This window comes from Tripterygium wilfordii, chromosome 20 (genome assembly GCF_013401445.1).
Source record: "Tripterygium wilfordii isolate XIE 37 chromosome 20, ASM1340144v1, whole genome shotgun sequence".
In the NCBI taxonomy this organism is placed as follows: domain Eukaryota; kingdom Viridiplantae; phylum Streptophyta; class Magnoliopsida; order Celastrales; family Celastraceae; genus Tripterygium; species Tripterygium wilfordii.
The window spans coordinates 475,340-499,240 of record NC_052251.1 but is presented as its reverse complement, the minus strand read 5'-3'; the positions used below and the strand labels follow the sequence as shown (position 1 = coordinate 499,240).

The following is a 23,901-nucleotide window of genomic DNA, read 5'->3' as shown; positions in this document are numbered from 1 at the left end:
AAGTTTCAGTCATATACTTGCTGATGGTCATGTTACTGTTTTTGGAAGGAAAGACTCATATTTACTGCAAATCCTAAGCACATTTCCGCAATTGAGACTGCAAGAAACTGACTGCACTGATACCCCTTTTTACTTCCAGAACAGGAAAATCCCTTTTCGTTCATTAAACAGTCCATCAGGCTATAAAAGGATTGTTAAAAAACTACTGAGCTATACTACAATAATAGCAAAAGACAATTATGCTGAAACATTATAACGTCTGTATCTAGCTCATGCCATTTGGCCAAGTTTTAAGTTGCAGACAACCTTAATATAGAGAACTTGTTTGCCTCCTTTTTAGTGGTCTCCCATGATTTGTATTGATAAAAAATAGCAATGGTTATCATTTCTCCAACCAATTAACCAAACCACTTCTATAACTTATCTGCAAAATCTTGAAAATTAGTCTCAAATTCTAACTATATGTAAATTCACATCCTCCCTCTTTCATTCCTCTGCTGCCACCGGCCACCCCGAACCGGCGGGCTTAGCTCTTGTTCTGATTCCAACAATGAGTCTCAATTGCCTTACCTTCCAATCCTTGCAGAGAACAAACTCAGAACAGGAACGTTGTAACCATGGGAAACAATGCAAGAAGATATGTTGTATAAAGGTAAATAGGAGCTGGTCAGGGAATTTGAGTCCACAACCTTATGAACAAATTAGGAGTGGATCAAAAGTAGTTGCTGCAAAGAAGATGAGGAACTGCCATCGCCGGCTTACTAGTACCGGTGCGGTTATGTTTGAAGGATCTGGTGCTGAACCCAGGTTAGTGAGGAGCTCTGGAATGAGAAGGGATTGGAGCTTTGAGGATTTAAGACAGAGAAGGGCGGAGGTGAAGAGAGCAGATGAGAGACTATTATGAAATGATTCCCTTTTGTCTATATGTATCCAATACATATATATATTACACATTGCTCTTCCTTTTTGCTTATAATTTCAAGGATTTCTGCATATAAAGTTGCTAATTCATGATACATTCATATCAGTACCAATAACATGGAGCACATAATACAGAATAAATCAGACCCAGAAAGTCTTCAAGTCAAGAACATGAATGATTTCATTTCAAACACAATATTTGTGCTCTCCCCCACACTAATCACTCTCAGGAACACTAAGAAAATCGATGATGTATCGAAGTAAAAAGTCGAATTCAATAAGAAGACTCATAATGTCTCACAAACAACATTCGTTCAACCAGGCATTAAGTTGGCATGAAATGCCATAGAAAATAAGTGTTTCTTTTAAATAAGGAAAGCACTCAACAAACTAAACCTTTTCAATGTCAATGCATACACAGAAATCTTCCTGTTCAAACGTGTAGTAATTTCACCAAATTTCACATAATATGGTAATTCTTGTGAACTGACATGACCTCTTTAACTGGAGATACGTACAAAAATGTCTTCTGGTGTAGTAATGCTCCGGTATGGAGTCAGTAGTTATTTAACTGTAACAGCAATACAGGATAATCTATGACACCACCGGCTACTGCAACAACATAAGTTGGTATATGTTATTTTATGAAAGTAAATGTAAACAACTATCGTGCACAAGACTCTCGTAGTAAGCGGGATCATGAACAAGCAGTACATACACAGATCTTACCCCACATAATATGTGGAGAGACCGTTTCCAAAAATTGAACTTGTGAACTCTAGGTTGCACCACTACAACTCTACCATTAGGCCATACGTAAAAAAAAAAAAAGAAACCAAGGAAAAAGGAAAAAAATGATTTTCTTATCTCAATAAGATATTCACTTACCTCATTTGCATATTGTTTGGCCACATCATGATTTCACCATCAAAAAGACGGTTATATCCACAATCAATCAGTATCCTCAAGAACTCCATCATAATTACAAGTCGCGAATAACCACCTTACTGTTTCTTCTTTCTTGCTTCAGATTTCCAATCTCTTCGAACAAGCATTGGTTTATGCGCTTCTCCACCAGTCAGGCTAAGTAAATTTGCAGAAGTATTATTATTCTCTGGTGGCACCACTTCCTTCGTATCAGAAGGCAAGGAGAGTGTATAACCATTAATTGTTGACGTCAAAGCAGGAGTAACGGAAGCATCCGGTGTGTCTCCATTATTCTTACATGCATGAGCCATTCTTGCATCTTTTTTCCAATTTCGCAAACAATGAACGCGAGTCCTACAATTGTTGAGATTCCCATTCAGTTGCTGCCCTACTTCAAGAGTAGTTGATTTGTTAATCATGTGAGATTTCTTCAAATCTGCTTCAAGGCGCTTCCGAGCCCTATATCTGCGTTGCCGTTCTCGGTTCTTAAGACGGCGGTTCATTACGTCATTATGGCTTTCAGTTTCATTGCTTTGATTTAGAGGCTCCATAAGCAGAATGTCTTGTTCTGAACAGCGGTTAGATTTTACCTGGATTCGAGTGCAGATAACAGTAAGCGCTAAGCAGCTAGAATAATTGAAGTTCAATAAAGAGGCAACATAAGCATATACCCTCTTACGATCAGACGACTCAGAACTAAACCACCTCGTCGAAGAACTCTTCGAAAAGGACTAGTACCATGAAAGAAAAAACGTACTGCCCACAAATCTCCTTTACGTTTCTCACTGATCATATCTCAAAACACCGATAGGGAGCAATTTCAAGTTATCTAAGGCAACCCAGGCTACTCTAGGATAAATAATTGCCTTCTAATATGTCTTATTTTGTCCCGGGCATGACAACATAAGACATATGCATCCACTGTAATCATAATTTCTAACAATAAATAAAATTCTAAAGGGAAGTAGCATCTAAAGCTTTTAATAAACTCAACTGTTTTAATCTCAGCAACCGTCAACGACCGTTGCAGATGTATCCAAGATCATTTTCACTATTTCACAACATTTTGTGAAAGATATACACCTCCCTTTCATAGTTTAACTAATTTGGCTTCACATTTTCACAAATGTCGAAGATGATGTACCCGATGTTCTTCTTTCTTTGCAAATGCTATGAAGTAGGGATAAAATTTATACTTTAACAGCTCCTGAAATCATATAAAATGATTCCGTATTTGTTCAACATTTAAAACGACATCATCTCTTACAACCCATCAAATCTTCAACATCTTGAATCATCTAGTTAGATAACGGGAAAAAATATGTCCACCAAACAAGCTAGCCTTTCGGACAGCGGATATGGGCTTACACTTGGTCCGTCAAGCCCACGCGCACAGGAAATTTTTGTCTAACAACAGGATAAATTGGACCAAAGCCCAACGCCCATGGCCACAAGACTATTGCCCTATTGAGAATCGAACATAGAACCTCCTGAGTCTGTATGGTACGGTTTGACCCTAGAGATATTCACCAACTAGACTATCACCCAAGTGGCTCATCATCAAACATTAATGTCGAAGGGTAATCTTGAAAACTTTATTTGCTCAATTGGTATACAATACAATTTACAGCAATTCGGAAGGCACACAGAATCAACCACATTGAACACACAAGTAGCTCAACCGCCTAACCTCAACTACATGATGCCATAAGCTCTCAATTTTCTTTTTGACTAGTACTATGCAAAATCCTAAAGGAGAAGATAATGAAACTCAATAAAAAACAGAGACATCAAAATACCAAAAATGAAAATATCAACAAATATGTTCAAAAAGAATCGCACTTCACCATATACAAGACCCAACTTTCAACTATTCAACATGTTGGGTAATAGATCTACCTCTTTTGATCCCACAGTAAAGCGATCTTACGTGGGTTTTTGCGAATAAGCTCAACCAGAACGTTCGACGGAAAAGTGAAAGAAAGGAAGAGACAAAAGAACCTTACGAGATACCAGGTTTCGTGACTGTTATGGCGAGTTCGATCTTGTCTGACTGACAACCTTGCAGAGAGAGAGAAACAGAGAGGGGGAGGCGGAAATTGGTGATCTTGTGTAGACACTAGACAGAGAGGAGGTGTTCGTTTAAAGTGAAGGTCGAGCATTCGAGCGTACAAGTTACAACCTGGGGTCGTCGGAACGTGGATTGTCTCTTTAAGTAAAAAAATTATTGGGACAGTCAGAATGCAACCGTGGTTAGATCAGTTTGTTAGAAGCCTAGAACACAAGTTATTCTTGAGGTCAAGTGTTCGAACCTTTCTTCAGTAACTTTTATAGGTTTTCCAAAAAATATATATAATTAACTATTGATAATCCTTGGATTAGTAGATTAAATTTATGTTAAAAACCGAATTTTTATAACATTAGTTTTTTGTTTTTCCAGAAGAAATGCCTTTTTTAATAGGTGTTAAAAGGATTGTAGAAAAAGAATCGATCGCCAAATCGATCGGTTGGTCAATTATTTCAAAAAAATAATTATAACCAATCGAAATAACCATCGATAATTACTAGTATTTTGTTTTTCCGAAAGAAATGCTTTTTTTTTATGGGTGTTAAGAGGATTGTAGATAAAGAATTGATCGGTTGACCAATTATTTTCAAAAAAAATAATTATAACCAATCGAAATAACCGTTGATAATTACTAGTTTTTTGTTTTTCTAGAAGAAATGCTTATTTTTTTTATGGGTGTTAAAAGAATTGTAGAAAAAAAATCATCAAATCAATTGATTGACCAATTATTTTCAAAAAAAATGATTATAACCAAATGAAATAACCGTCGATAATTAATCGATTAAATTTATGTCAAAAAATTGATTGTTCACACTTCTTATTTTTTGTTTTTCAAGAAGAAGTACTGGTAAGTTAATGTGAAAAGCCCCAAACTCTCTTTTCCTACACTTTTATTTTTGTTCTAAAAATTCCAAGAGACGTTTTGATTTTCCAGAAGAAAAACTGGTAGGTGAATGAGAGACTACACGTTTTGCCAAAAAGCAAAGTGAATAGGAGACTTTGAGTTCCACTTTCCTTTGAGATATACACATATGTCACCTTTATTGACTCAGTTACAAATGATCCATCATTCCATGATTATCTTCATTGACTCACTTTTACAATTCACAAACACGTAAAGGTCTACTGTTTGTATTGTTTTGTCTTGAGTCTATGAAGGGTTGGCAGCAACAAAGAATTCTTCAAATCAACTTGGATTTGCACATATATACATGTATCGCCGCCCAAACCAATAGGGTTTCCTCCCAACCTGGGTATTGACCGTTGAGAATCAACACCACCGACCAAATGGAACCGATTCCCTCATTATACCCTGTTTTGACTCCCTGTTATGATTTGACCCAATGCAAATATGCAATCCAGCAAACCCATTTGAGTAATAATAACGAGTGGATTATACGGGTTAGGGTCCTTTCGCTTTTGGTATCTCTCACCTTGTAGGTGGTTTATTCATAAAGACATTTAAAAGGTTCAACAAGTAACCCAAACGGGTGAAAGTTTTTTTAGGAGCGAATATAAGATTCAATACCATGTCATAATTTTACACGATCCAAATCAATTTGAGGTATTGTCCGCTCTGAGTATAAATCCGTACGGTTTTATCATTTATTAAAAGGTGCCTTAAGTGTTATAGAGATGAATCATCCTTATAAACCATAAAAAACCAAATCGATGTGGGATATTTAACACAACTTATTCTAATGTGATTTATATGTAAATAAGCCCTATAGCACATGGCATTATTGGGATGGGCAATATATTTATTATGTCATATATAATTAACCAATTATAATTTTTATTTTCTTCTTTTTCATTAATTATAATCACGCATCAATTATGAATAAAATGATTAATTAACTAAAATTGGGGAAAATTTAAACTACGCCGCCGTTAACCAAAGCAATAGACACTTACGTGGCAAGTCCTGCGGGACGTGACTTAGACGCCGGCGTTGATTCCGTTGTTATTATTGACGACTGCTGTAAAATTTCAAGTCTACAGCAGACGAGGACGAACCCCGTCGCAGACGTAAGCTCGTCGCCGCCGGAAATACTCTCCCGTGGGCACCACAGAACCTCACACAACATTTCGTCCTTCTCTCTCTATGTAAAATTATTTTATTTTTTTCTCCTTCGTTTTCACATTCTCATTGACCAACTGCTCGCGCTTCCACTTTCTCTCTCTACATCTGCTTAAACTTCTAGGTTTCCTTCTTCTTGTTCAAAGTCTACGAAGGGAAATAACTCAAATAAGGGATCAGTACGAAAGGAGGAGTCTTTCGCGTTTGGTAAGCGTAATTTTCTATTCACTTTCTTCCTCTCTCTCTCCCCGTCTGTATTTGTTTTCTTTTGTTTCTATCTTTGTGTTGACTCCTTTATTATTTTTCATACTCAGGGTGTCAAATTGGGTAAAGGGTTAGTATTGAATTGATTCCTCATTCTGAGATTTGGGTTTCAACTTTATTAGTCTATTGATCTCTGTTGTTGCCTGGTTTTGGGTTTTTCTTGGAGAAGGATTTACTGGGTTATTTTGGTTGTAAGCTGGTTATTTGGGTACTCTCAAGCTTAAGATTTTGGGAAGTCTTGGAGTTGGAGCTGAATTACTCTTTGTTTATTCCTTTTAGCTGGGGTTTCATCTGTTCTTAGCAATGATTATGCTGGAGTATACCGAATCTGTTTTGGCTGGTGGGTGTTTTTGAGGAACTTCTTTGGTTTTTGGTGGAGATTCTTCTGTGTGGTTGCAGGTTGCCGATTTTTGAACTAGAATTGTGAAGTTCAAGGAGGGGTTTTGAATTGTTTTGATTTGGTGGAATAGAATTGGTGTTTTTTTCTTTTGTTTTATTGAGGATAAGTTGAGTTTAGAAAGATGGATGATTCAAGAAACAGGCAGAATGACCATTTAGGTGTCAACAAGATTGGAAAGAATATAAGGAAGAGTCCAATTCACCAACCTAATTTTGCAAATAATGTGAATAGGCAACAGCCTCAGCCTCAGGTTTACAACATAAGCAAGAATGATTTTAGAAGCATTGTTCAGCAGTTAACTGGTTCTCCATCACAAGAACCTATTCCAAGACCTCCCCAAAATTCACCCAAACAACAGAGTATGCGGTTGCAGAAGATTAGACCACCTCCACTCACACCCATCAATCGTCCCCACATCCCTCCGCCAGTTCCAGTTCCAGTTCCGGTACCGGTCCCAGTCCCAGCACCAGCACCTGCAGCTCCTCCGCAAGTTCCTTACAATGGTAACTTTGCTCGACCTGGTCAATATGGGCAACCATCTCCAACAACAATGATCCCACCTTTGACACCTGGGGAATTATTTTGGGCTAATACTGCTGAATCTCCAATCTCAGCATACATGCGTTACCTCCAAACTTCTATCATGGATCCTAGTTCTAGGGAAAATCAAGCTCGTTCTCAGACACAACCACAGCCTCAAGTTCCCGGTCAATTTCAACCTCCACCGCAAACTTCTGGGTTTCTTCCTAATCTGCCTCCACTCCCTTCTCTACGAGCAAATGGTCCCGTTCCTCCTATGCGTAATCACCCTCCGCCGACTATGAATGATCCTGGTCCTTTACCCTCTCCGATCTCTCAATTTCTGTGGCCATCTCCCACTGGTTACATGAATTTGTTGTCTCCACGATCACCTTATCCTTTGCTTTCTCCAGGGGTTCAGTATCCTCCTCCAATGACACCCAATTTTGCCTTTTCGCCCATGGCTCGGTCTGGAATTTTTGGTCCAGGTCCTCAACCTCCACCATCTCCTGGTCTTTCATTTCCATTATCACCTGGTTTTTTCCCCATGTCAAGTCCAATATGGAGGAATCAATAGTCAAGGGTGAAGCATTGTTGTAAAGGTGAGCTGTGTGCTAGATGAGGAGCTGACACCTTGTTTATGCTGACTGATATCCTGCTGAACAGAACTTTCCTCTAGAAAGTTGTAATCTTTTTTCTAATTTTCATTAGTTTTGATTTATTTTGTTAATAGCCATTCTGTGGATGTTTGAGGTTAGCTTCTGAGACAGCTACAAGATTTTTAGTTTCTTGGACAAGATTTGCTTTTAGGTGATAGAGTGAAGATCGGACAACTCAACTGGACACCTGGGTCAGGAGCAATGAAATGAATGACAAAGGTGTAACATGGAAGGAGGTAGGCTTACAGACATCAAACTGAAATGTAGCAAATCTAGTGGAAGCATTCTTATGTATTTGTGTAATTGTATAGTAGACTTTAATTAGTTTGAACTCAGGATTATTTCTTTCTTCTTGTTTTTTTTTTGACAATGCTAATAAGATATGTCTTTGTCTTTTGACAATTCTTCAACCATTATCAAGGATTTCTTGTGCTTCCAAACATATGTTGCCTTGGTGTTGTAGCCAGCTTTGACCTATTTATTGAGATCGTTTACCTTGCTTGCAGGGAGGATGTGGTAAGGTGACTAAGGCATTGTTTTATGCTTCTAGTTATAATTCCTTTTAGAAGCAAGTTGAAAAATAGTATCCATATAGCACTTTCCTTTTCCTTTTACTGAAACAAGTTCATGATGTGGAGGTAGATGCTTGCTTGTGAATATACGTGTGGGTAACTCCTTCCAAATGCTGGGCGGTTCGAGTTTAGAGCTAGCGTAACTGTCTGGTGGGCATGTTGGGTTGGAGAATTCTCGGTTACAAAAAAAAAGTCCTTAGGGATGACAGTTTGTAACCGTAGTAGGATTGGATGACGAATGAGACTGTTGGGTGTACAGTATTGGATGAAGAATAACTGAATAAGGCATACTAGTACTGTAGCCTTAGTGCTTTACTAGTGTTGATCTCAGATAAGTTTGAGATCAATGTGTTCTTTTTTCCTTTGTTGAAGTGGTGAGGTATAAGAGAGGAGGCTCAAGTATAGCTGATTGAACCAAGAACCTATAGTTTTTGCCCAATTTTGGAAGATTTGAAAACAGTCAGAATTTGGTTTGGAAAAAAGTAGCTTGAGTAACTGTGAAGGAATCAAAGAGGGAAGGTGTGGTTCTGCCTAACTCCCTAGAACAATACGAGATTAATTTTAAGTAGTCAAAAAAATGGAATTAGATGCCAGAAGTTTGGCCGGATATATAGATTATGACTTAGATGTCCTAGTCTGCGCTTGTTAGGATGAATTACTTGTTTAGTTATCCAATCCAAGTTTACCTCCCTCTTCCACAGACCCTAACTTGGCCGCCCAAAAGTTCAATAGATGTCTCCCATATGGGTAGGCACTGTTTCACTCCTCACACAGACATAACTTGATGAAGCAGTGCAGGAATGAGACTGCCAATTGTGCAATCAGTTATGATATGAATTCTAGTAGTCGGTATCCCAGTTATTGAATTGTACGCACAAGATTTCATATGCATTATGTATTCATGTGGAACATGTGGAGCACTGAAGCTCATAAATTCACTTGGATCCTTTGCTTCCAACTCGGGATAGTTGGGATACCAATTGTTAGGATCTTTATCATTTTCGTTTTGCAATTGACCAAGGCTCTTTCTAAGCTTTGTGTATTCTCTCTCCCGGAGCTTATCGACTGTTTTGGGCCTTACGGTTTTCTCCACTCACAAATATGTACTTTGGGCTGAAGCCCAACTTGGGTCTAAACATGGACCAATAAGCCTCCTTTCTTAATGGGCCCGTTACTAGTCATTCCCTACTCATATTGAACAGATAATCAGAGATGCACATAATTCCAGTCAAAATGTCAACAAATAATTTGCAAGTAACTCATAAATTATTAGATTTATAATCCCACATCATTTGGATTTCGCTAACAATGTGATTTATAAGAAAAATTCAAACTTCTTTGTTTTTTGAAATATCGTTAAGTGAAACGAGTTAAAAGGATAAAATTGTGTGAATTCGATGTATCCACACTGAAGGTTTTTTGAAATATCGATAAGTGAAACGATTTAAAAAGATAAAAATTATGTGAGTTCGATGTATCCACACTGAAACAAGTAAAACCCAAAGCCGACATGATTACGGTGCCGCGGAGGGTCAAATGGCATGGATCTCGTTTGATCCTTTTTTCAAAAATTTGGTCTTATTTTATGTTTGAAAAATAAATAAAAATTCAAGGTATTCTCTAACTGAATTTTGACAGTACCCCGCCAACATTATCTCCACGTGTCATTCTCTTATAGGCAATTTAGATATCCCAGTTCATTAAACCACTCTATCCAATACCCGGGTGGGCCGTGGTTCCGTCACGACCGTCCACTCCTCCCCATCCCTGCGGTTCTCCTCTCCAAATAAAGAAATGAACGGTCCATATGCCACACGAGCTCCAAAAACACTCTCAATGAAGAAGATCCAAGATCGATAAATGGTGATTTCTTTAATAAACGGAGCGTCACCGCCGCCAAGTACGTCGTTTTGCGGCAGGGCAGGGTCGGCTACTGAGTTTGGCGTATTCAATGCGAGGAGGAAGAGAGTGGGCTTATATGATGGAGGAGATTTTCGGGGTACAATTCGGTGTGTCAAGGCCTCCGCAGAGCGGAGCAGTGAAGGGATTGAGGAGAGAGAGAGTCGGCGAGGGTATGTGGGACCTGCAATGGAGGTTACCACATTCGATAGTGGCCGCTTCGGTGGCGACGCCGAGTTCCCCTTTTGGGAGAAGATTGGGGCGGTTGTTCGACTCAGCTACGGAATCGGTTAGTTATGCTTTTTTCTTCTGGGTGATTGTTACTATTATTGAACAATTACAAATTGCCGATTTTCCTTTATTAAGCTTTGGAAAAGCAATTGATTCTCTGTTTCTCATAAAGTGTAATAAAATCTTGCCCCTTTATTGTTTTTTTTGTTATCTTTTCTGGGTTTGGGCAGACAGAAGAGAGACTTTTCTTTTGATTGATTGCCTCTCAGAAGCTTTAAAGATTGTGTTGTATAGCCTTGTTGATATTATCTCTCGGACTTGTGGCGTATGACGCCTGAGCTCGGAGTTCGAACCAATTAATTGGGATATTTTCTTTTGAAATCGTTGTTTTGGATATTTTCTTGTGAAATCATTGTTTGGTGGTTTTGTCCCACTTCCTGGCCCTACCCGCATGAGCTTTGATATGTAGTTCATCACTGTAGTGCGGGCTGTTCTGGGTGGTTCCTAGGTCACAAATTTTTATTTTTTTTTGTAGGCTATATGTTCGATCTGAATATATTCGCTACAAGAAAACACAAAGGAAAAGCTTTTATTGGATTTGTGTGCTTGCTTGTTTACTTATTTTTGTGTTGTGAAATCAGGTATATATGGAGCAATGGCTCTAGCAGGAAGGTTCATATGCTCAATCACTGGAATTGATTGCATGGGGGGTTTTCATCCGTCCTTGGATGCTATTCTAGAAGGTCTTGGCTATGCGGCTCCCCCCATCATGGCCCTTCTATTTATACTAGATGTATGCGATTACCTTCTTATAGAATTTCATTACTTTCTTACTTAATGGATTTGTGGATCATTTTCAACATATTAATGTGCACAGGATGAAGTTGTGAAGTTATCACCTCATGCCCGAGCCATCAGAGATGTGGAAGATGAGGAACTGTGGAGTTTCTTTTATGGGATGTCACCATGGCAGGTAAACCGGAAATCGTATTCAACTTTAAATGTACTTTATAGCTATGTCTACCGCAGAGTCTATCTTTGATGAAACTGAAAAGTATTTTAAATCGACTTTGCAGTTCATACTAATAGTTGCTGCAAGCTCAGTGGGCGAGGAGCTGTTTTACCGGGCCGCTGTACAGGTATATTTCCAAAGTGAAGCGTCTAAGATGAGGTAAACAATTCCCGTGCACAAAGCTCCCGCAATGGGTGGGGTCAGGGACAAACAAGTGCACGCAGACCTTACCCCACATAATATGTGGAGCCACATGTTTGCCTGTCCGAAGTGAAGTGTCTAATTGGGTTAATTCAAGGACTGAACCTTTTTTTTTGTGGCGTGTCTACAGGGTGCACTGGCGGATATATTTCTGAGAGGGACAGATTTGTTAACAGATGTGCGAGGAATAGCATCTCTTGTATGTTTTGATACTTGATTATGTTACGTTCCTTTCATGTCTTCCGTGGAAAGGAGATTCTTATCACTAAAATTTTCACATGACTGCATATTGCAGACCGGCGTGCTGCCTCCATTTGTCCCGTTTGCTCAGGCCTTCGCAGCTGTAATAACAGCCGCACTTACAGGATCTCTTTATTATGTGGCTGGTTCACCCAAAGGTTCTCTCTCATTTCCTTTTGAATATGAAAACAGATTGCTTTAAGTGTAGAAGTTTGATTACAAACTGGTATTGTTTTTTTCAGATCCTACTTACATAGTTGCGCCAGTTTTACGATCTTGCTCTGGTCGTCAAGATCTTAAAAAGCTTTTTGCAGGTTACATTCCGTCTCTTAACCTACTTTCCAATTAGATCCCGCGTTGAATAGATTTTAATCTGCCCGTTTTGACACATTGAATAGTTGTCTTAAAATATTTCTTTTCTCATTGCTTTCATATATATCTGTAGCCTGGTATGAGAGGAGGCAAATGAAAAAGATTTACTCTCCTCTACTGGAAGGACTTTTGGCCCTCTACCTTGGTAATGAATGGATCCAGGTAATTCTCGACACTCTTTGTCGTTGAAATATTTACCGATAATCTTCTGTTCGTAGAAATAATTACATTCTCTATATCGTATTTCAAATGTCACAGACGGATAATATTCTTGCGCCTATGATTACACATGGCATATACTCTGCCGTCATACTTGGACATGGGCTTTGGAAGATACATGACCATCGGAGAAGACTACGCCAGAGATTACAACGACTTAAGTCGGTTGGAGAAAACCCTAATAATCTATAAGAATATTCTTGGAGAAGAAACCGCCCAAACGGGGAGTTTGGAAATCTGTACAACATAGGTAAGAGCTGAATAATGTAGAATTGTGTTTAAGTGGCACCATACACTGATAGTACATAAGTTGAACGAAGGATATATACTATATAGCATAGATAGCACTATACGCTGTAGATAATGAGCTTCTATTGTATTGTATACGATATTGTTTGCACCAATTCTAGTCTCCCAAATTTTGTACCAACATCACATCTTTTCCAGCTCTTACAGTTATGAATTCTTTTACGTGGACTTAAAGTAAGGACCGAAAATGCGGACTCGTGTTTTCACTGTTGATTTAAAACATGTAGAACTCAAAGCACTGGATCCCATTTGTCATTTCATTTATCAACTCTTAAAAAGGGGTCCATATATATATTTGCTTTGGTGACGGAATCCACCAAAAAATCCACTCACCCCGGGATCTTCCTTGCACGGTCAATTTCGGAGATAACGATACGTCCTAATTCAGTCATAAATATTATCCCTAGTACGGAATCAAACCTGTGTACGAGCGCCTAATGCACTCATACCAAGATCCGTCCTGCCACCCACGCTACTCCACATGAACAAAACAATGAAAGAATGAAGACCACCGTTGCAGTAATATTGAGCCAATCTTAGATGCCACAAGTACTATTTAGATGAGCAGTTTGTTTATACTTTAAAGGAAGAAGACGCACCCTTCAACTATTTACAGCAATACATAACTCCGACACGCATCAGATGCATCATAGTATGATCTAAAGCCAGAATTGCAGTTGAGTAAATGCAGACGAGTTGCATCTCCAAAAAGTTCCATGGCCACCAAGCCATTGTTGCCATTAATAGACAGTAACAGCCGGAACTTTCCTTTCTGCTTTGTACAACTACTGAAATAGAAATCACAGCAAAATATGGAATTGCTGATTATTGTATGAAGAAGCAGATCACTATCTCCCCCGGATTTATATTTATATGATTTATGCTTTTGTTTTGTTTCCTTCTGCAACTATCGGAAATGTGATAATCAGGACGTTCAGTCTTCTAATTGGTCGATGATGCTGACGAAAATCTGGTAGCCTTGACACATATCAGAAAGAAGGCAGTACTCATTCTTGGCATGGTATGTGGCCATTAAACCTGCACAAGCATGGAACATACAGGACAGGAGATCATACTAATATACTTTCATATTTAGCTTGTATGAAGGATATTTAGCTCTATAGCATAGCATTAAACTGGTTCGGATTCAAAGATAAAGAGCAAAATGTCTGAAATGTATCAATAGTATTATACCATAGCCCGCAGTTTGAACATCAAAGCCTTGGTCCTGCCGCGCAAAAGGAAATACATTTAACTGAAGACACGGAGAATTAACGAAGGAAACAGATAACAATTGAGGAAAAGCTATCTCACTTGCAACTCCCGAATGAGTGGCAAACTCCCAGTTATTGAATAAGGCTTTACGTGCCCGACTACCTCTTCAGTAGCTTTACACAAGACATGAAAGCCACGAGAATCAAGATCACAAGCGATTCCAGAAATTGCTGGATCAAAAGTCATTGCAAGACTGCAGCACAGAGCCCATATCACTACTTTCCAAAGATACAAAAAGATGGGTGCACTGAATATTATAAAATGTGAGAGCGCTAGAAGACATACCTTCCCCTAAGATTTTCATCTGGTAGGATGTATTTTGAAACAGGACCCCTTGTATCTAGATTCTCTATGTTCTCATTTATGTCATCCACATATTCTTTAAGCATTTTAATGACATCCGTCACGCTGCAAACGATTTAAGATTAGAAACTAGACATAAAAAAGGTCGGTCTGGCAAAATTTTTTAACTTTTTGCAGAAGAAAACAGAAAAGTTGGAACTGGTAGCACGATTCAAGGCAATGACATCGAATATAAGAGTTTAATACTAATAGGAAACCGGGGGCATACCTGTAAAAGGGAGTTAATCTGCAACCAAAAAGAAAATAAAAGAAAAATAACCATGGTTAGCTAGACATCAGTTCCTCAATGACGACCTTCACAAAAAAGTCTAAAAGAAAATATAAACCTGACATCTCCTGAGATTGTGCACTCTGCAGGATTTGGTTTATTCCACCTCCTGGATCTGCATTGCATTAAAGAAACTGAATCAGAAAGAAAGCAAATTTCTTTCCAGCATATACTTTTAGTTATAGAACCAAAACTTACAACTCCATTGAGTTGGTTTCATAGTTGATGGGGTTGCAAATCCATAGACCTGCTCCTTTGGATGGGGAGGAAAATCTTTGTAAAACTGGGATTGTAACTTTGTTATGGCTTCCATGCCCAACTACAGTAGATTTATGGCATGCAGATACCCAGCAAGCATCTTAAAATTGTTAAACAAGTAGAAACCTGATATTTTCCTCTTAGATTTTCATTGAGTATTGAGAACCCCAAAACATCCTAGTTCATACATTTAAGCCCTCATTGCCAGTTGACATTTTGGTACTAAGTACCAACTGGAAAATTATGCCAGCTTTATATTGCTAAATAGTCCAATTTGTACTTTTTACATATGAAATTCTGAACATAAGGCCCCACGGCAGAGTTACAAGGGTGCAATCTACATGTCACATGTTAAAACAACCTCTCCACATATTATGTAGGATAAGATCTTAGTACATTACGCCTGTTCGACCTCGCCCATTGCGGGAGCTATTTCTTTTAACAACAAATTTAAAAAGCTATAATTATTTTATTTCGACGTAGTTAACATAACTGATTAATGCTAGACACATAAGTTATATTTCATGTATATGAACAAATAATCTAGGCCAGTAAATAATAGAAATATCAAACCTTGTGCGCTAAACCACTGTGAAATAGCTTCCCTGTCAAGTGAAGTTTCCAAGGTATCATGCCACCAGTACCAATGCAAGGTTGTTTATCAGCTGTGTCAATCCAGAATCTGCGAGAAAGCAGCATCAGTCAGACTGATGCTTTTCCATGCAAATAAAAAGAAATATTTTTCCACGTAAAAAAGAAAGGAATATGCCTATTCTTCTACGAGAATACCCGAATACTTACAAAGGCCCTCCCTTCAGGTTATCTAGCAGACCTTGTCTACCAAGTGCGTCGACACCAACACCTGGTATGGAAGAATTCTCTTCACTTGCTATAAAGACCGCAATCACACTTGACTTCAATTTTGGCTTTGTCTCCCCGAGCCTCTTCAAAAGTTCAGTTACAAGGGCAACATGCCCCAAACAATCAGTAGTTCCTCGGCCACGAAGTTTATCCCCATCAACGCTCAGTGAGAACGGATCAAAATCCTGCAAATACAGTTATCATTTGATGCTTGACAGTCACCCCCTATATCTCAATCACAAACCAAGAAAGATATAACAAATACATGTACAAAACTATAACTCCAAGATAAGGGTTCCCACAGTTATAGATTCAACCTTTAGTGCATGCCAAATGTGTCGACGCCTAAGATTATTCAACAAATAAGAAGTAATTTCAACACCAAGAAGGCAATCAGAAAGAGGAAACACCAATTACATAATAATGGAACTGCCTGAGGTTGAGTGCTCAAGTAAATTGAACTCAAATATACAGAAATAAAGTCATTGAAAGAGGAGAGGAATACACCTAAATTGGATGGAAATCCTTTAATTATTCAATCTCAAGGATGTAAGCCGACCCGGATCAAACTTCAACAGAGCACTCATCAAAAGATTCACAAAAATTTGATCTTGGAATGATCAAAATGGCAAGGAACACAAATAAATGGCAAAATAAAGGACAGAATCCATCACTAAATTACAAGTGAAATGAAAAAAGGAAAAGAAAAAAGAAAACATACACCCGATCCTAAAACACAGAAAACCCATAATCAAAAAATTGAAAAGCAAAGTTTAAGATCAAGGGACAGACCCAGTCATTAGGATTTGCAGTGACGACGTCCATGTGCATCCCAACAAAGGAGAGAACTTTCCCTGGGACAGTGCCCGGGTATTCCACAATGAGATTGCCTCTGTTAGGGAAGTAAGCAACATGGTTTAGAATCAGTGGACCTCCTCCGGTGGTGGTGCTGTAAGGGAGTAGAGATTTCATGACGTGCTTGACCACTCTGTCTTCTTCGGGTATTAGCTCTGGTGGGTTGTTCTGCACGCACCGAGACTCACCAATTAGGTCCTTGAGGAGGGAGACAAAGGATTCCTTGTCCATGTCTCCTAGGGTTTGCTTGATTTGCGAAGTCGCCATTGACACGGAGAGGAAAATTGCAGAGTGATGAACCGAGCAGGGTGGCTTATATAGTTATATAGCTGCAAACGTAACGTAAAACTTTTTTTAAAAAAATATGCGTTTTTTTTTTCTCAAAATAATTAATTTAGTTTTATAAGTAAATTTTTTTTATAAAGCTTATAAGATAAGAAAGTGAAAAGATTTCAAGAATCCTATCCCAATTTCTTTCAGGAATAATCACTCACTAAATTAGTAGATTTTTTTTATAAAGCTGCTTATAAGCTAAGAAAGTGAAAAGATTTCAAGAATCCAATCCCAATTTTTTTTAAGGAATAATCACTCGCGCTTTAAACAATAGTTATGACTCATAACTCAAGTCGAATATTACATAGTTGATGGATATTTAGTTACGCCCAGGCAATATTTGCTACATTTGTTGTTCATAGGGGTGGCAAAACTATGTCAGGTACGGATGACTGAATTTGTCCAATTCGAATTAAATCAAGTTTAGACATAAGTTATATGTCTAAAATCCAAGTCCAAACACAAAATTTTTGACGGGTTTAAAACTGAGTCCGGGTCCAAACACAAAAATCTTGTCAGATTTACTTTTCCGGACCCTAATCCAAATTAGATTATTGTTCAATTTACTTGTGCGGATTTAAACCAATCCGGATTTGGTCAATTAAGTACTTCCGAAATCTAATGAGAGTTAGGGTCCGGACATGTAAATATTTCGTAAACACGTATTGTTGTCCTACCTGAAATCATCCGGAATTGACTTTTGGCCACCCCTAGTTGCTCATCGATCATTTTCAAGAAAAAAAAGGAATAATGATTATTAAGTTAAAAAAAAAGTTTTCCTACCCTAATATACCATTCACCTAATAGTATTATGCTATAATAAGCGATAATATATATATATTTTGATATGTTTCTCATTGGAATAGATCATTGAACACATATGCCTAACCCAATCGATTATCAACCGAGCCACCTCTCGTTGGTGTAAGCGAGAACATTTTACATACATACATACATATATATATATATATATATATATATATATATATATATATATATATATATATATATATATATACAGAAATTCTCCTATGTGGACCAAAAGTGTGGACCAAGTTTGTGGACTTATTTTTCAACCATAGATGTGGTGGGTCCCATAATAAATATGTGGCCCCCACTTATATTGTGATTGATTACAACCATTGGATTTTGACCCACAAACTTGGTCCACACTTTTTGGTCCACATAGGAGAATTCCTATATATATATATATATATATATATATATATTACATTTGCATGTAAAAAAAAGTTATATATTGACAATGGTGGGTAATATAAATGATATTCTTACTTCTTAGGCTGTGCTGACGGGTTGGGCCGTGGGTTTCTTAAACATTCCCCCAATGTTGGGTTAAATTATGGGCCTACTGGGCTTGAATCCCTGAACTTGGAACTAGAAGTACAAATTGGGCTTCTCTATGCATTAACTGGAAGAAAGTGGCCCATACATGGTCACATTTTGCAAGTACATAACATCAGAAAGACATTCGTATAACAGAACAGTTGGTTGTTTTTGATCCGAAATTAAGGATATCCTTTCCTGTGCAGTACAATCATGTATATATACATATATATGTATGTATATATGTAATATAAGCAGGGCGATGAAACCATGAATCTTTGTTAGACACAGTAAATACGAAATATAAAGAAAGATAATGTGAAGTGGTGTTGTCTGTATATACACACAAATGTGGTCATAGATAGTAGTACGTATGGAAGTGTCACTATATAGTAGCAGACTGGCAGTAATGGACCTGATGGTTATAAGAGTCGAGAGAGGTGTGGCCGTGTGGGTTCCATATATATATATATATATATATATACACAAAAAGATGAGGATAAGAAGGCATGGAATGATTACGGAGTTTTAAGATGACTTAGGTAATCGAGCCCCCTCCTCGCCATGCAATGCAATTCATCATCTCTATATCTTAAAAGCCTCACATTTCCATACACATACATACATCCATACATGTAACAACCCGCCCCTTTGAATTAGTAACGCTTGTCCGTTTTGACTAACCCTCACGACTTTGTCTTCCTAACTAGACACAGTACGAGCCCATACTAGTTTGAGCTCAGCAAAACGCTTGTTACTAGTTTAAAAGTTTTGACCTACTATATTATGTATTTCACATTTTCTCATGCTCGATAATTGTAAATGTCTGAATCTACAATCGTTGAACAGTCAACATATTTGTCTTGAGACTTCTACAGCGGGTCCTGAGGAACAAAGCAAGATATACAACGGGTCCTGAGGAACAAAGCAAGATAGATGATGGAAAGACTTGGTGACCAGTGAAATGCCTATCAAAGAACAATTGATGATCAAGTCAATAATCGGAAGAAACTCAGGTAAGGTAAATATGTCAAGGATGTATAGTATGGAATGCAAATGTGAGATGCAAGATATATATGAGATGCTAGAGATCTGTTGAAGGCTTAAGATTTGGACTATATGAGTGAATAGGATTGAACATGCCCTCCCCAGATGGGAAGAAGAGTTTTTATAGTAGGGCCTTGGGCGAGCAAGGTTGACATGGAGTACATTGTCACAGGTTGCAAATGATCTTGGGGAGGTGGTTCCAAGTGATAGGCATATGTTAGGACACGTGGCTCATTATGGTTGGTCGAGGATGGGGTCGTACAAAGGTAGACGACGTTTTGTCAAGTAGTGGTTGCAAGTTGTCTAATTTGGCGTGCTTGGTTCATAAGTCGTATTTGGCTTGTTGGGGCCAGGTTCGACAATGGCTTGTGGTGACCTTCGCCTTTTGACGGCCAAGTCAGAGTAGAGAGATCGTAGCTCAGGCTATGGTTAGGGCAAATGCAATGGTGAAGTGGTATTGGGCCAACAAAGATGTTGTCTTTTGCTGATGTGGCTGTATTGTAAAATGTGTTTTGCTTATGTGGCTATATTGGGATAAGTGTTTTGCTGATGTGGATGTATTGATATTTAATGTTTTGGTGTAGTTTTGTTGTGGATAATATGGAGGAATGGAATGTTGTTGGGTTGGGTGGAAAGAGAAAGTGTGTGGGAAGAAAAAGTGTATAGAAATTTGTGTTTTGCTGATGTGGTTGTATTAGAATACGTGTTTGACTTGACTTTTTGTGTAATAGAGGTGGGACCGGGCCAACAAAAATGTTGGCTCAGTAAATTGTTTCTTATTGCATTTGCCCTTAGCATGGGGTGGATCACGTGCATGCATGAGTATATGATGTGAAAGAATTATGTTGGATACTTTATACCTGAGGCGAACATGGTTTGTACCCGTCGGTTACCCCCAAATTACCCATAGGCTTGGTCGCCTATGGACGAGTTGGATTTGGTTTTTTGCTAGTGTAGAGCTGTTCTTACTTTTTTGGGCTAGTTTTGGCCAAGTTGACTGACTGGAATGTGTGTTGACTGGAAAAGTGGACAAGACGATTTTTGGTGACTACAATAACTCACCCAGCATCATCAAAATTGACACCGTATAGACTTAATTGTGACTTTGCTCACTCTAATTGGATGCTACAATATATATATTAATAAGAAGTACTTTTTTAAAAAGAAAATTAGAATAAATATGTGGGATATGTGGGAAGAACACATAGGCCCCTCTGTATCTAACTTTTTTAGGTATCCGAATCTTGGTCGATCGATATTACTCGGCCCTGTCTGTCAGGTCAATAAGGTTACTTCATTTCTTTGGGTTTCCATACACACAGTGCATGACACACGTATATATGCCATATATATATGCAGGGACCATTTTTTGTGTAGATGTATAGATATATAAAGAATGGACGCTCTGAATTCATGGTTGTGAGATATTAGTAGAAGGGGGACCAAAGCAGTGCACTTAAATTTCATGCAGAGGGTCTGAATATGAATGTGCTCTCTGAGCTGGCATAGCTTCTCTCTCTCTCTCTCTCTCCCTCTCTCTCTCTCTCTATCTACTGATTTTCGTGGGGGTCCATGACTCCATGACATGGTACCATACTTCACTACAAACCATAAACCATTAGAAGAAGAAGTAGTAGTAGTAGTAGTGCAGAACCCAAAATCACCTCTGTAAATATGAGTCACTGAGATAATGAAGTACTGGAGGAGGTGAAGGATCTAACTTGTTCTACTTTATATATATATATATAAATCTGACTTTGGGGAATGTTTGTTTTATTTTGTCTCATTTAATTTACAAGATATATGCAGCTTTATTGCAAGTAAAAAGCTGCACTTCTGTCCTTACAATCCAATATATAAGACACTCACACTGCCCTTCTAAGTTCTAACCATATATATACATATGTATATATATGTATGTACATATATACACACATATTATATATTATGTTTTATGTACATATTCACCGTACAAATTAAGGTATGGTCTTAGTTGATACTCATAGACAATACATAATAATTCATCAACAAGATGGTCATGAGTCCTAATTTGGCAAGTACATATATAGGTAAGCATATAGCTATATATATATATATAGAAAGAACTGTAGGACCATAAATTCAGTGACTCTTTGGCAACTTAAAGATTCTCCACATTGATTGGGCAATGTATAATCCCCCATCTCCATTAAAATAAATAACAATTATCTCAATCTGCACCAATCCCAATGAGATAATAATTGTTTGGCTCCTACGAAGGTTGAAGGTTCAGTACTACTACAAGAGGGAATTAGGAATAAGGGCTCCAATTTTAGCTTCAATTCTCCCTCAAGGTATATCAAATCATGATTTAAAATGTTTTATTGAGTATTTTGGTATTCATAATGTTGGAATATAGTTGATTTTGAAAAAAAAATTCTAAACCCTACACTCTAAACTTTTTTTTGGTAAGCAAAAAGAAAATATATTAAAAAAAAATGTACACGGTACGAGGGGCATACCCCAAAAAGAGTCAATAGATAATGAGCATAAGCTCAAAGAATAATCAAAGAGCTAAAGTGCCAAAATAGGAAACTCAAAAAAATCAAGTCATACAATAGAAGCATTAAGCCCAGCTCGCAATAGCAAGACCACAGAATTACCATTGAAGCTTCGGTAGCACCAACCCGGCGTAACCGTCAAAAGCATGGAATGCTATTCAACATCTCCCAGAAATTGAGAACTACTAATTCCTAATGAAACTCTAAATTCTAAACACTAATTCTTAACTCTTAAACTCTAATATTGATTTTTTAAAAAAGAGTCATGATTAACTTGGTTTTCAGGTAGGAATTGGAGTCCCCCTATCCAACTACAAGATACCTAAATATTGTAATATATATATATACATGTATATATATGTGGCAATTAAGATTAATAAAATAATAAGTAATTGCAGTTTTGTAGTTAGGGAAAAAAATTAACCTTTATTCATAGAAATAATCCCCACGGAAACATATGCCCAGAGAGACGTTGTACAGAAGGTTCTGTTGCAGAAAATGACACTGCACTGCACACTCCTCTGGCCATCACTAATATATCATTGTTTTTCAAACCCTAATCTGCCTTTGCTTTAAATTCCCTTTCAATATAATTTACAGCTTTGTTTTCCCTCTTTTTTTCATATATATATATATCACTTTAATCACACATACAGAAACAAAAAACACAAATTAAATTATCGAACATACACTAAGTTAAGGCCAAAAAAAAAAACAAAAAATCTCACTTAAAAATCTGTGAAAAACTGGAATTGCTCATCAGTCGATTTGGAGATCCATCATCTATGTCCAAGCCGGAGCTCTAGATCAAGCTCTTCAGTCTTCTCCCAATTCTTCTTGCTAATAGAAATTGAAGTTTCAACTTTGCTAGATCGATGATAACTACGAGCACTAAAATTCATCTTCTCTGGCGGCGAAACCGAGGTAAGATCATTCATAGATGGTGAAATCTGATTGTTAGGTGGATGTGGAGACATGGAGAGAAGAGTAGAAGGAGAAGAGCTCATAGTACTCGTAGTACATGCATTATTCATGGCCGTTTGAGCAAAAACCACCCCATTAGGGTTAGGTAATTGGTATAGAAGACACAACCCACCACCATTTGAGGCAAATTCTTGATGACTTGGGATTAAGAGAGAGGATGAGTTAGGAGATGGTGATGAATTGGAGAGATGATTGAAGGAATTGGAGCGTTGATGGAGTTTAGCTCGGTCGCGGCGGTGCACATTCATATGACCACCTAGGGCTTGCGCCGACTGAAATTCTCTCCTACAAAAGGTGCAAGTATAAGACCTCGGTGGCCAAGTTGTGCCGTTGATGCTGGCGGTGTCCTCCGCGAAGGCTCTCACCTCCCACGAGTCGTCGTCGTCTTGGAGTTGCTTAGGGTTCCACATCCACAAATTGGGAGTAGTCAAGCTAGGGTTTTGATGGTGTTGAGATTGTTGGGTCATTGAGAGAAACCCAAGTTGAGCTGCCATGGAAGATGTTTTAAGATATAGAAATGGTTATAATAGTGATGGGAACTCATAATGTGTTAGAAACTAAAGGGTTAAATAGGGGAATGGGATAAAGAGAGAAGAGAAAATAAAATTGAAATTTTTTATTAAAAAAAAACAGAGACACCGATTGTATCACAAATTTTGGTACATTCTTGTTGGATTGTTGTAAGAATGAGAGTACATGTTATTCACTTTGCACACCCAACTAGCTGCTTCTTATGTAAGGACAAATCTTTGTTACTTTGGCTTAAACGCCATTTTTTACATGATCAAATTAATATTACATAAAAAATTGGGCTTGGGTAGTTCGGTAACTTAAGTTGCTAGATTATATAGTATTTATATTGTAATATATAGACTGTAAT

The 23,901-nt window shown here is 37.9% G+C and overlaps 5 protein-coding genes and 1 pseudogene across 7 annotated transcripts; 3 read left to right on the top strand and 3 right to left on the bottom strand.

Moving 5' to 3' along the window:
- Positions 1-12: 12 nt before the first annotated feature.
- LOC119987559 lies at positions 13-4,077 on the bottom strand. Of its 3 annotated transcripts, none has more exons than XR_005465463.1 (3): positions 3,855-4,077; positions 1,810-2,438; positions 13-570 (listed from the first exon to the last, which is right to left on the bottom strand). XR_005465463.1 is itself a non-coding variant. In XM_038832494.1 (2 exons), the coding sequence occupies exons 1-2, from the start codon at positions 4,008-4,010 to the stop codon at positions 1,926-1,928; spliced, it is 669 nt and encodes a 222-aa protein (XP_038688422.1). In that variant the 5' UTR covers positions 4,011-4,077; the 3' UTR covers positions 1,159-1,925. The 3 variants fall into 3 exon arrangements, 1 of the variants encoding a protein (XP_038688422.1); XR_005465462.1 differs by lacking the exon at positions 13-570 and adding an exon at positions 1,159-1,533 and having other exon boundaries at positions 3,855-4,076; XM_038832494.1 differs by lacking the exon at positions 13-570 and having other exon boundaries at positions 1,159-2,438.
- Positions 551-904, top strand: LOC119987485. The gene has a single exon (XM_038832408.1). The coding sequence runs from the start codon at positions 551-553 to the stop codon at positions 902-904; it is 354 nt and encodes a 117-aa protein (XP_038688336.1).
- Positions 4,078-5,905: 1,828 nt separating the features above from the next.
- Positions 5,906-8,280, top strand: LOC119987019 (protein HAIKU1-like). The gene is made up of 2 exons (XM_038831721.1): positions 5,906-6,203; positions 6,311-8,280. Exon 2 carries the CDS (start codon positions 6,782-6,784, stop codon positions 7,754-7,756), a length of 975 nt encoding a protein of 324 aa, XP_038687649.1. The 5' UTR covers positions 5,906-6,203; positions 6,311-6,781; the 3' UTR covers positions 7,757-8,280.
- Positions 8,281-10,142: 1,862 nt separating this feature from the next.
- LOC119987018 lies at positions 10,143-13,014 on the top strand. Its single transcript, XM_038831720.1, has 9 exons — positions 10,143-10,598; positions 11,182-11,333; positions 11,418-11,513; positions 11,617-11,679; positions 11,884-11,952; positions 12,049-12,151; positions 12,236-12,307; positions 12,439-12,527; positions 12,624-13,014. Exons 1-9 carry the CDS (start codon positions 10,271-10,273, stop codon positions 12,774-12,776), a joined length of 1,125 nt encoding a protein of 374 aa, XP_038687648.1. The 5' UTR covers positions 10,143-10,270; the 3' UTR covers positions 12,777-13,014.
- Positions 13,015-13,409: 395 nt separating this feature from the next.
- On the bottom strand, positions 13,410-17,071 carry LOC119987291 (annotated as a pseudogene).
- Positions 17,072-22,489: 5,418 nt separating this feature from the next.
- LOC119986389 (transcriptional regulator SUPERMAN-like) lies at positions 22,490-23,542 on the bottom strand. Its single transcript, XM_038830934.1, has one exon. It carries the CDS (start codon positions 23,513-23,515, stop codon positions 22,817-22,819), a length of 699 nt encoding a protein of 232 aa, XP_038686862.1. The 5' UTR covers positions 23,516-23,542; the 3' UTR covers positions 22,490-22,816.
- Between the last annotated feature and the right edge of the window lie 359 nt (positions 23,543-23,901).